General features: G+C 33.2%; 1 protein-coding gene across 1 annotated transcript; it reads left to right on the top strand.

The window, feature by feature from the left end:
* The first annotated feature begins 96 nt into the window (after window positions 1-96).
* On the top strand, window positions 97-11,672 carry rnf167 (ring finger protein 167). Its single transcript, XM_026260030.1, has 10 exons — window positions 97-337; window positions 3,248-3,375; window positions 3,576-3,656; window positions 3,752-3,892; window positions 4,788-4,875; window positions 5,086-5,176; window positions 5,981-6,086; window positions 7,005-7,098; window positions 7,929-8,009; window positions 9,401-11,672. The coding sequence occupies exons 2-10, from the start codon at window positions 3,286-3,288 to the stop codon at window positions 9,853-9,855; spliced, it is 1,227 nt and encodes a 408-aa protein (XP_026115815.1). The 5' UTR covers window positions 97-337; window positions 3,248-3,285; the 3' UTR covers window positions 9,856-11,672.
* The last annotated feature ends 1,912 nt before the right edge of the window (window positions 11,673-13,584 follow it).

Genomic DNA, 13,584 nt, shown 5'->3' with positions numbered 1-13,584 from the left:
TTTCGCCTTGGACATCAGTCCCTGGCTGCAGTTCCGTCGTCTATCTCCAGATGGATCCACGAACCTTTGGGAAACTCGAACATCTCTCGCGATAACTGCAGTTCTCGCACTTCCCGTTGGCCTTGCAGACTTGTAAACAAACGTGTGATCGTAGTTCCACCAAGGGGCGAACCAGGCCAGTCCATCGAGAAACCTACACAGATCCATGAGCTGTAATCTTCGAAAAAAGCAATTTTGGGAGAAAAACGGCTTGTTACAACGATTTTAGCGGAGTCGAAGCGGAGACGCGACTGGGAGACATTAAGCCAGCTAACGTTAGCTGGCATTCGCTTGTACAGTGAGTAAAGAATTATCTTAGAGACATCTCAACTACACTTTAACTGAGTCCTTGCCATTTACATTGAATTGTTTGTACGCTTGGGATATAATTCTGGGTTTCGGAAATATTATCTTCTATGACACGACAGGGATCGGGAAGTAGCAGCCTCCACGTCAGAGATGATCATCAATTTCTGATGAATGATTCTATTTCGGTCATTAACATAACGTTAATCACCAGTGAGGAGTTTCGGGATTTTGTTTAGCCCTGATTTGTTGTGTGTTTGACTTGTGTCAGTAAAGAATTCGCGAAGTGGGCTTAAAAAGCTGCAGTTGTTGGTGGTTGTAAAGCCTGTATTGTCCATAAATAGCGATAAAGTCTGCAAGTAAATATTACTTTAGCAGAATGGCTAAAAAGTCAAATTTAGTTTTACTGTTCCCTAGAATTATCTAGAGTTTTGGTCATTCCCAATGCGCATCCCTTACCCTTCATTTTGTAAACAAAAATGTTAGTTCCATGTTTGTGGAGAAATCTAGAATAATGAATAACAAAACAATGCGTTGCAACACATGCAAACACAATACACCGAAGTTCCTCTGAGAACTTGAAAGCGGCAGTCAACACTAATAGATAATGAATGTTCTTCGCAGATGTGGTGTTTTTTGAAATACTAAGTATTTAATGATTTATCATGATTAGCAAATTTACATGCAAATGAAATGCCACTACTGTTAGTTGGCTAAGAGCTCTTAGTTATTGGCTGGTGACTATTATCTCCGAATGGCTGAATACTAGAGTAACCTGTCCTGTTGAACTGTATCTCTTGATAACATCAACAGACTAAATGTTTACAGTGGTCCTGAAAAGCCACAGTCTTGCAGAGTTTCACTCCAACCATATTCAGGTACACCTGAACCAGCCAATCAAGGTGTAAGGGTTACTTAAGGTGAGTTTTTCTCAAAACTGCAGGACTGTCATAGTGGCTCTCCAGAACCGATGTTGGCCACCCCTTACCATAAACCTACCCGTCACACAAAACTACTGCCTATTTTAATAATAATAATAATTATTATTATTATAATAAAAACACCACTTATTATGGTTTTTAACTCTTTTGTTTTACAAGGACACAGGTAGGATCGTCATAAACCATGTTTATATTGTAATACCCATGTTGTTATAGACTTGCATCCTCATAATCCTTTATTCAAGAACATGTAAATCATTTGTTAAACAAACTGCTTTGCAGTTTAATCTCTGTAATCTGGAGGTTAGTTTATAAAGTTGTTTCCTATATATATATATATATATATATATATATATATATATATAATCTTTTCACCAAGAAAGGGGAGATTTTACAGCATGTTGTGTGTTTTGATGATTGAGATGGCAAGCCCTGTGATAGAGCTGTGTATGTTTGAGCCCGAGTCAGAAAAAAACTGAATCCACGCAATCATTTGCAATGCAAAACAGTATAAACATAACTGTTGACTTATTTCTTAAAAGACACTGTAAATGACCGTTGTGAAATGTGAAGAACAAACAAAATATTAGGTTTCAGTCACTCAGATGTGTCAGTAAATATAAACTGAAGCCCTGCATTTCTATTGCTGAGCTCTTTATGGAATCTATGTAGGTTTCTTGGAGATGCAGGTGCTTTACATCCACTAACAGACACAATTCTACCATATTTCAAACAATAATTAATATTGAGAGTAGGTTTTGAGTTCTGAAACTGAGGTTTTGAGTTTTTTTATTATTATTATTATTTCTGAGTAGCCTCTTCTGTGTGTAAATATCAAGAACATTGTGATTCTTCTTTTCTTGATCTTTTTATAAGCAGGTCAAGAAAGTGACAATTACAGTTCCTGTTTAGAAAGTCTCAGCATTTTGATCTGGCCATGATAATAAGGAACCAAAACTGTCCATTTACATATCTGCAAAACACGTTGGATGACTTTTAGACACACCTTATGATGCATGTGTTATCTAATTATTTTATATTTTATTTTAATTTATTTTTCTTGAAGTTAAATAAATTAAATTGAAATTAATTCTCTTTTTGTAATTTCACCAGTTCCTTACAGGGAGAGTTTATGAAATAAACCCAATAAAATTGTTCTGCTTGATTGAGGTTAACAAAATGTGGACTGCCCAGACTTTTCTCAAGCAGTTTTAATTCCTCATACGTTGTTGATGACTCATGTAAACAGCAGTTGCTCAGTTTAGTAGCACTTGAAATCGCTGAATGTGCTCAGTACATTTTATGGTCAGGGTTAATTAGTTATTGGAAAGATGAGTAATCTGGATTTCTCCGTATGACTTGGTTTGATGCATTCATATTAAAGTGGTTCATTTTAAAGGTTAGTTCACCCAAAAAAGAAGTTCTATCATTAATTACTCGCCCTCATGTTGTTCCAAACCTCAAAGACTTTTGTTGATCTTCGGAAAACAAATTAAGATATTTTTGATGAAATCCAAGAGCTCTCTGACCCTTCATTAGACTGCAATGATATTACTACAATCAACACAAAGAACTGTAGCAAAATAGTCCATGTGACATCAGGGGTTCAACCGTAATTTTACAAAGCTACGAGAATACTTTTTGTGTGCAAAGAAAACCATAATAGCGTAATTTATTCAGCAGTTTTTCTCCCAAAGTTACTATCTTCTGCCATTTTGAAGAGTACACCAAAACGTAATCAGCGTGATGAGTGTTGCTTGTGTGAGAAATTATTAATCATGAGTTGTGCTTTCTTAGAATTGATTCGTAAGTCAACAGTTAGGCCTATTTTAAAATGAAATTAATCTGTATATAAACAGGGATTCATGTATTGAGGAGCTTATTAAAGTTACATTTTTTTAACAGTCACATTGAAAATGTTTGTCATGTTGAAGATTGTAAAATCATGCGTCTGTGTGCAGGTCTTGATCGCCCTCAACAGGGCCCAGCCTAATTCAGGATGGTGTATGTTGGGGCACAGCTGGGCGTATCAGTGCTAGTCTTGTTCTGCACTATGGCTCCGTCTCCTGGTCAGGCATATATATATGCTGTAAGTGTCTGCATTCAGGTCTTCATTGGTTTTATAGAGGATTTTATGATACTGTACATTTGTTGGGTATTTGGTTGCAACAAATATACAAACTTTACCTTTAAACAGTCAGTATATAAATTTTATAATGCGAAACAATTGATTGCTTTATAATGGATTTATACTGCAGCTGCTAATGGCCTATTTTCTATTCCATGCAGCATTACAGTAACATGACCTCCATGCTGTTTGAGGATCTGCCTGCTCTCTTCGGCCATACTCTGCCAAAAGACGGACTCATGGTAATTAATCTCTACTGCTGGACTTGTAGTTTTGACCAGTGAATAAAGTCACTACATATGAGTGACTAACTTCTCTCTTTTGTTCTCTCTTCCAGGGTGTGCTGGTTGAAGCTCATCCTCAAAATGCTTGCACACCTATAGATCCTCCTCCAGTTTCTCCCACACCTTCTGATCCCAACAGCACTACAAAATACATTGTCCTTATCCGACGCTATGACTGTAACTTTGATATCAAGGTTAATGTTCTTGCACAGCTGTGCTATTCCAATAGATACCAAAATACGGGCTATAAAAGTTGAAGTGTAAAGTAATATGGTCAACTGACAAGAATATATATACAACTAAAGGCATGTGACAAAAGACAATGTCCGCTTGTGAAAAAGAAGTACAATTTGGCATGCTTATAAAATACATATTATGGAAATAATGTAGTTAAATATACTTGAGTGTGAAGTAAATGTTACGGTTTTGTCCACTTCGTCCATTCTTTCTTAATTAGGACTTAAGTGGATCTCTGTCTAATTTCATAAGTACTTCTATTGTCTTGGAAATATGGTTGCTGCCTAATGTACTGACAAGTATTTATGGTAAACTAAAATACTTTAATATCAATTGAAACTTGTTTCATGAACTTAAATATATTTGTAAATGTACTATTGTAATGATAAAGTCTAAAACACAATGTAGTTCATTTAAAACATATGAACTTTAAATGGAACATTAAGTTTATTATATTAGTAAGATTTATGATATTAGTCAACACAACAAAATAAGTTGTGTTGACTAATATCATAACTTTGAAGCATGACTAAACATAATGATTAAAAAGCAAAACTTTTCATTTGACCTTATCACAGAGCAGTTTTTAAGAGTAATTAAGTCTGTAAAGAAACAGTCATGAAAGTAAATAATATAAATAAAAAAAATAATAAAAAATCTAAGATTTCAAGTACACTATAAGTGCACATTCGATACAATGAAGCACAGTTCATTTTCATAAGGTTGTTATCCAGTGTGAAGGCTATCACAATGTTAGTGACTTTATATGGTCACAGGTACGTTTAATGTACAATGAATAACAGAATATGTGAGCAATATTCTTTTTTATTTGTTTTGTTTTTTTTGTTATAGGTGCTCCATGCACAGCAGGCCGGTTTCAGTGCAGCCATAGTTCACAACATGTTCTCTAATTCACTTCTAAGTATGGGATACAGCAATGGTGAGATTGAAATACACACAACACAGTTTTTAAGAAATGAACATATAAGCAGTGGTGAATGTTTATAGAATGTTTGAAGTCTATCTATGGAATTTTTCAGAACAGTTGATCCCCTATTGAAAGGGGTTTAAGACATTTGTTGTAAGACTTTTGCATACTTTATCGTATTTGCAATATAGTACATTTTTTGTCCATTTTGTTTCTGTTTAGACTCCATTGCGGAGGAGATCGAGATTCCTTCTGTGTTCACAAGCTACTACGCCTCTCAGATACTGCTCAAATTCATCATACCAGAGAAAGGGTGAGAATAATAAAGTCTACTTACATTCTTTCACAAAATGGTACATGGATTATGGGACTTTTTATTTAAAAAACAAGGTTCTAACTACACAGTCGAATGGAACACAAAACTTTGAAGCTCTATATCTCAAAACTACTCGGAATGCAGAGAGAACCTTTTAATTCCAAGAGGACGTTATGTTCTCAGAAAAAAAAAGGTACAAAAGCTGTCATTTTAGGTGTGCATTTTAATACTTCAGAGTTACTTTAAAAAATATATTTTAGAACCCAAAAGGTATATTAATATATTTAGAAAATGTACTGTCCTAATGACAGATTTTGTACCTTTTTCAGAATGTACTCCACTATAATTAATATTTATTATATATACTGTACCATTCTAGTATTAATACCAGTAGTAAGTGATCAAAGCTATGAAAAAAAAATTAATTGAACATGTGGAAATTATGTAGCGACCCAAAATAGTTAACAAATGAAACCGGTCCTAAACTGTCATATAGAATTTTCAAATGATAAAATACAGAACCGTTTACAAACCTACTTATTCAGCTTCTGGTAATGTCTTTTTTGGATGCTCTTAAGGAGGAATTTCAGTTATTTTTTCTTTTTTTAAATTTGTAACAAAATACCATGTTGAAGCACAATTTAAATTTGTGTACTAATTCTAACTAATTTCAGTCAAAGGGCATTATGCTAAATTTGAATTATTTTATTTAGCTTACCATCTTTCAGGGCACAGTTTGTTATAAAGGTATGTTTTTAAGGTTGTATGCGTAACTTTGTTTGTTGACCCACTTTGCTTTAGGGCTTATGTGATTCTAAAGCCTGAGTTCTCCTTCCCTCTGACCTACTATCTCATCCCCTTCACTGGAGTTGTTGGCATGATCATCATTGTCATGGTCATCATACTGGTCAGTGCTGCTTTATTAATATCATTGTGGATTTACACAAGAATCGTGCATGGAAGTAAAGGTGTCGAGAACATTTTTTTTTTTTTTACAAATATTATAATGATAGTATGATGTGCTATATTCATATTTTACAGCTTACAGCTCATGAAAGTCAAAAATCCATTATTCTTTTCTTTATTACGCTCCACAAAATGATTGGAGCTTTTAAGCTTCAAAAAGGAGCACCAAGAACTATCATAATGTATGCATGCAGTAGCTTTGCTCATGTCAGGAGTGATGTCAGTGTTGTCCATGTAGGCAGCTATAAAGAGTTTGGAACAGAGTCGATCATGATAAATTCATTGGTGGGTTATAATCAGGGATGCACATGTGCACAAGTGGTTCACATACTCATATTAATACATAATCCCTGTTTAGGGTTGACTAACTGTAATACTGTATAAGATTTCCATTCAAACTGAAAGCATAAATCTAAGCTATGCGCTGATAGAGCAAAACACAAAACTGTAAAATGTCATTCTCTGACATGCTTCACTCGGCAGCCATAAAACTGGCAGTGCATATATTTACTTACTGGCAACTTGGCAAAAATAAAAGCTTGCTGATTTTACATTTGAAAAAAAAAATTGATATTAGTATTATATATATATTTTTATTATTAAGTAATTTATTTTTATTTAATACTCACTTTTTTATTTTACAATTTAATAGCATTATTATGATTTACTTTTTATTTTTATGAAAAAAAAAGAATAATAATACTATTATTAATTATTTATATTTTTATAGCTATATTTAATGGGTCACAGTACATGCAGAGTGAGTGCCAAAACAAATCTCTAGGTACTCTCATTAAACAAACTTATACGAAACGTATGTGCATCATTGGTAATAATGTTGTGTTTTGAATTGGTCCAGATTGTGCGGTGCGTGCAGCACAGGAAGAGACTTCGGAAAAACAGACTCTCCAAAGAACAGCTGAAAAAAATCCCCACTCACAAGTTTGTTAAAGGTGAGCAAGAAACTATTTAAGGTTTATTCAGTATTAAACATTACATAAACTCTATGGATATGTGGTTTTGTCTTTATTTTACACAGAAAATAGTCTTGACTCCACCAACAAAAACACACAATTACTGAAATGCAATATGCACTGACAATCAAGTCCAGAAATTAGTTACAAGAAAATATATGTCTTAGAAATTCATATATATCTAGAGAGAGAGAGAAATTGAGAGATAGATAGATAGATAAATAGATAGATAGATAGATATTTTAAATATAATGTAAATGTAAATGACAAAACAAAAAATGTATTTTAAAACAAGCCCCAAATCAAATAAATAACACAATATAAATCTCTTCATATAAACAAAATAAGGCTTTGACTGTGCTCTTTCCATTTAAAATAAGAGGCAACCACTTTTAATCAGGATCCAAAAAAAAAGATGCTGCATACATTCAACATGAGCAGTTTTTAATCTAAATTAGATTAATAAAAACTAATTGATAATTCATTTCTATCTAATAATTAATTTCTATCTATTTATTAATCAAACTAATTAATAAAAACTATATACATTTCAAATCAGTAAAAATAAAATCACAAATTAATAAAATAAATAAATCCTTAACTAAAATTAACAATAAAGAAAATTAGTTTAAAATTACTTCTTATTCAAAATATTAACAGTATTAACAGTATACAGTATCTTAATGACGCTGAAATAACACTGAGATAAACCACAAGGTCAAACAAAGAACTCACGATCACTGGTGTCAGAGTTCACAGAGTGTGTGGCTGGATCATCTAGCACTTTAATAATTGCATATTTTTCCCAGGTGATAATTATGATGTGTGTGCGATCTGCCTTGATGAATATGAAGAGGGAGATAAGCTGAGAGTGCTGCCCTGTTCCCATGGTAAGTGAGCTGCTCAAGTCTGTGTATTTAAACATGTCTAACCTTTGGCTAAAGATAAAGTGCACATATATTACAAGAAATTGCATCTTTTAGTTTGACTTTTTGTTTAGTTGATTTTGAAAAAGCAAAGTGAAACATTTCAATCTGATTGGATCTGATCAGAGACACATTGGAGGTTTCTCACACACAGAAGCTGCATTTGTACATATTTTTTTATCAAGTTCAATTATTTTAAATTAAAAAAATTTAAATGATTTATTTCTACTTATTTTGGTAAATATTATGTAAAAAAATAAAATAAAACAAATTTCAATGCAAGAATCCTCCATGCATGTGTTGTTTACTATTTATATATAAAATAGTGTGATATAAAAATCAGGCCATAATGCTCTCTAAAATAATGGCTTCGAAAAATTGTCTTTCAAAATTGTCTCTTAATCTCTGTGTGTAAAAGAAATTTCCTGCCTAAATTCTAAGTCACCAAAACAACAACAACAAAATCTCAATGTCTTTTAATGTTTATGTAAGAAGTGGCGTTTAACTATGAGCTTGAATTTGAAACCGCAAAGGAAACTAATTATTTTAGTAAATATGCATTATTTACTATCTTCAATTTAAATAATGCTTTCATACAGCACTTGTGAAAAGTTCGGAAACATTATGATTTTCTATAATATGATTCTAGTGTTTTTAATTAAGTCTCTTCTGCTCACCATGGCAGCATTTATTTAGTTGAAAATACAGTCAAAACAGCAAAAATGTGGACTATTATTACAATTTAAAATGACTGTTTTCTATTTGAACATATTTTAAAGTGTAATTTATTTCAGCATGATTCAGCAGTGATTCTGATAAAAAAGTTTTTATTTTTGAATACTATTTCACATTATTCATGTTTTACTCTATTTTTTAGCACTAGCCCCCCAACTGAGCCTGGTTTCTCCCAAGGTTTTTTCTCCATTCTGTCACCGATTGAGTTTTGGTTCCTTGCCGCTGTTGCCTCTGGCTTGCTTAGTTGTTTAGTCACTTCATTTACTTGATTGCAAATGAATGCACGGACACTATTTAAACTTAACTGAGATGATGACATCACTGAATTCAATGATGAACTGCCTTTAACTATCATTTTGATAAACTATCGTTTTCCTAATAATTATTGTTCAGTTGCTTTGACCCAATCCTTTTTGTTTAAAGCGCTATATAAATAAAGGTGACTTGTCTCCTTGGATAGTATAAGAAACGTATTTACAAATATTTAACAAATCTTAACGTTCACACACTTGTGTCAAGTACTGTATGTATTGTTAAAAAATAATTTTAAAGGAAGAAAGAGCTATTTTTTGTCCCTGTTCAGAATACCATAACATAGCTGTTTTTGTTCCGTTATTCAGCTTACCACTGCAGATGTGTGGACCCCTGGCTCACCCAAACTAAGAAAACGTGCCCAGTGTGCAAGCAACGCGTGACCCGTCCCAACCCAGAATATTCAGATTCTTCAGATTCCGACGGAGAGTCGGCGCCACATGAGGCTGAAGAAGAAGGAGCGACCAGCGAGGCTGATTCAGAGCGCACACCTCTCCTTCGTCCCTCCAACCCCTCGTCCCCCGCCTCCTCCAGCCCGCCTCCCACCTACGCCTCCACAGTAACGTCAGAGGCTGTCGTCGCTACTGTAACAACCTCCGCACAATGCTTGCCACATGCACCCCAGCCTGACGTGCCCCTGCTGGGATACGATGAGTACTACTCACCCGTAGAGGACTCTGATGAAGGTACTGATGAGGATGAGGGTCACCCCTCAGATAGCGATACCGCAGAGCTCATCGGACGGGGCACTGTGCGAGTCTGAGGGGCCGATTTAAAACAGCTACGGTTGTTCTCTGTTGTATATCACAGAGCTCATATTTAGCGCGCCCCAGTCTCGCTGAGATATGCATCCCCCTTGCTAGTGCAATCAACACTACACAGCAATTTTTCTATTTGACAGTAAAAATTGGTCCGTGTCCAAATAGAAATTTTAAAAGTAACTTTTTTTGTTAAGTGAATGTAACGGTTTCTTAACAAAATAGTCCATCCATAAATAGATAAATAAATTACAACAGATCATTTACTCGCCCTCATGTCATTTATAAGCAAGTGTTAAGCAAATATAACTAAGTTTTCTTAACCATATTTACCACTTTTACCATATTTTGATGTGGCCATGAATGTGTTTAATCAAATTAATATGTGAATAAAATCCTAAATTAAATCATTTCGTTATATAAAGTGACTTAAAGACTAAACCGATCAAGAATTCATTTGGATTCCTTTTATGACATTTTTAAGAACTTTTTGAAACTTGTAAAAGGTTTTTGGTCTGTAGACAATCAATTGTGGAACAGAAATCTGTCAAGATTCATTAAAAATATCTTTATTTGTGTTTTGAAGATAAATGAAAGACTTATGGGTTTAGAATGGCATAATAGTGAGTAAATAACAATTAAGATTTTTAGTTGAAGTATCCCTTTAAATTCTGCTTTGTTCCTTGCATAAAGCTGTCATATTACTTCAAGAGATGTAGAATGTAGCACATTAATCACATGGATTAATTTAATGGTGATTGATTGTCAATTTGGGAGCTTGGTCAGCTTCCTTATTCTACTAAATTTCTCCATTTGTGTTTTACTAAGAAAAAAAAACTCAAAATGATGGTGAGTGTATATAGTGACAGAATTCTCAAAATTTTGGGTGGACTATTTCTTGCTGTCACTATTTATGTGCAATAAGGACAGGTTGCCAGTTTGTAAATTAGTCATTTTATTTTGTTTGTACATACAGAGGCCACACAAAAATTATTGCAGACTTCTGGATTAGCATTTTTGAAAACTAACTTGCTTTAGTTTTAGTAAACACCTTCATAAATCAACCTGTTTAACTGATCAAACAATACCATTCTACAGGATTTCTTTAGGTTACTACTACAACAACAACAAAAAATAATTTTTAATCTCTTTTTTTTTTTAATACATAAACTGACTGTCTGAACCAGTTCCTTGTTCCTCTCCTTCATATCCTTGTTCCTCTCCTTCATATCCTTGTTCCTCTTTTTCCCCTCATCATGTAATGGCATTATTCTCTGTCATGTGGATATACAGTTAATACATATGTTTGCAGTTAAACGTTTTATTATCATTATTGATGCAAGCTGTAAAGCTGGATGGACAGGCAGTCTTTGTTTAATATAGATATTTGCAATATAAATGCTAGCTGCTGTTTGAAATTCAAATTTACTTTGATCATAGCTGACAGTGTAATGACTTAATAGCAATGTTCATAACCTTTTACTGTCCTTAAACTGTGTTGTCTGTACTAAATAAACTTGTGCCTCCTTCAGCTTTTCATTTGTAAATGTAATACCATGTGTTTCTTCCTTTAAATCACTAATCAGTCAAATGAATGACGTGTCTGTTTTTCTTTCTCAAGTTTAATTTTTATTGTGATTTCACTTTCAGTTCAAGGTCCAAACTCAAGTCTTTGACATCACCGACACGGAAATCACAAATTGAAAGTCAATGAGACAAAACATTTTGCTCTATTTGTCTCAAATTTAAAATATAAAACAAATAACACTGTAATGCTGTGCCCTGGGACTGGGAGGCCTTTTTCTAAAAAAAAAAAAAAAAATGAATGGAGTGATAAAAATAGTTATTATATAAAAATATCAGAACAGCTGATTGAGATATTCAATTGAACATGATTTCCTGTGGAATGGGAACGGGTTGTTTACTGGACAATGAAATAGACATTATATAACATATTTCAACTTATGCTGTAGAATGGCTTTGTTGGTTAGTGGAAGTGCGTGTAAATATCTATTTAATGATCCATTTAATATCTATACAGCCTAATTGTATGTTGAACAGACTGGTAAATAAATAACTGGATTTTCACAACAATGTATACAAAGATTCTTGGATGATCTTTGGATAAATATAAACTACTTGAACTCAACAGGAAAACAACAAAGTTTATATTGCACGTAACCATATTATAATAAAAGTGTTTCATTGTTGAAATCAGACTTTTTTTTTCTTGTTTTAAAAATATGTTTATAATTTATATGTTATATATTTTATTATATATATATATATATATATATATATATATATATATATATATATATATATATATATATATATAATCAGTTTTTTTTTTTAAATGCCAGTGGCAAATACTCATTAGAAAAATTGTCTACTTTAAGATTATATGTTCAAATACTATTGCTCTTGTTGTCATTGGTAATCAGTAATTGGTGATTCATTATTCGTTCAGTAGCATTATTATTTTTTATGAGTGAAGTGTTACCACTCATAGATGAACTCAAGAAGTCAGTTCTCCTAAGTTCATGCAGTTGTCCTTGAAATACCACAGGTGTAGTTCATTACATTGTTTTTTTTGTTTGTTTGTTTTTTCACAAAATGTAGGAACCAAAAAGTGTATCAATGTTTTACTGTTTTATATAATTTGCATTTTGCTTGAAAAAAGTGTCCTGCTAAAATAAATGTATCTGATGCCAGTCCCACCTATGAAGACTCCATGTGTTAAGTATATCCCTAAATTTTTCACTGTATCAGCTGCCTAAAATAGAAATAAATTGTACACATTAGAGAAAATCATTAAAAGGAAAGATCACACCTTTTATAAACATGAATACACTGCTGGTTGGTCATAAATATTAGAAGTAGTCCGGTAAGTCTGAAGATGCTGGAAAGAAATTTAAAATCCACAGTTTCTCCAAGAACCATTCTCATATGGCGATGAAGTCTCCAAAAACCACACAGTGCCATCAAAGGATCTACAGGCAGCTCTGGAAGAAACTGCACAAATGTGGTTGTGAGAGTTCATAAAGGACAAAGTGTTCGCTCTCTGAAATAAAGAGTTTTTGAATGGCCAAGTCCAGTATTCCAGTTTGTCAAATCTCACCGCTGTAGGGGAGACTTGAAGTGAATCATACAAGAAACCAATGGATAATACCCTCACAACCAATAGCTTTACAATATTCCCTGTTTTATAACTATGCAAGTGAAAATCTTTTTATAGGAATATTTACATATTTATGAAAGGTTGTTTATGGCAACAATCTGTGGTTGTTAACATGTTAACATGTATTTCTGCCCTACATTTGAATGACATTGAAATATTGATCCTGACTTCTGTGTGATTATGAAGAGGAGGAGTCCGAGATCCAGTGTGTGCAAACATCACAGCTATTACTGCAGGGCAAAATAAAAATAAAATATAAAACAACAGTGAGTGAATTAAGGACCTATAAACTACTTTCTATAACTACAATAATCATGGTAACGTTTATAACAAAGCAGGATAATATTTTCCAAGAAAACATATTTTAGAGTGCGTTGGTAGATACTTTATAACGAAAGAATATGTATATTGGACCTTCGACTGGTTATATCCCACCTGAAACTGTCCCGTTACAATCCGTTACTGCTCCTTATCACCCACCATGTCTTCTTGCTAGATTGCAATTATGGACAAATCTTATTGGTTCTTATTGTTTTAATCCCAAAAGAACTTC

The sequence above is a fragment of the Carassius auratus genome, unplaced genomic scaffold, assembly GCF_003368295.1.
Source record: "Carassius auratus strain Wakin unplaced genomic scaffold, ASM336829v1 scaf_tig00215316, whole genome shotgun sequence".
NCBI classification, from domain to species: Eukaryota; Metazoa; Chordata; class Actinopteri; order Cypriniformes; family Cyprinidae; genus Carassius; species Carassius auratus.
The sequence above is the reverse complement of the archived record's forward strand: the minus strand, read 5'-3'. Positions and strand labels throughout refer to the sequence as shown.

Bases quoted from the DNA above. Each gene is read 5' to 3' on its own strand.
- rnf167 (XM_026260030.1), top strand. From the start codon at position 3,286: ATGGTGTATGTTGGGGCACAGCTGGGCGTATCAGTGCTAGTCTTGTTC. The intron at 4,876-5,085 runs GTGAGATTGAAA...GTTTCTGTTTAG, and splicing joins AAGTATGGGATACAGCAATG to ACTCCATTGCGGAGGAGATC. The intron at 7,099-7,928 runs GTGAGCAAGAAA...TATTTTTCCCAG, and splicing joins CACTCACAAGTTTGTTAAAG to GTGATAATTATGATGTGTGT.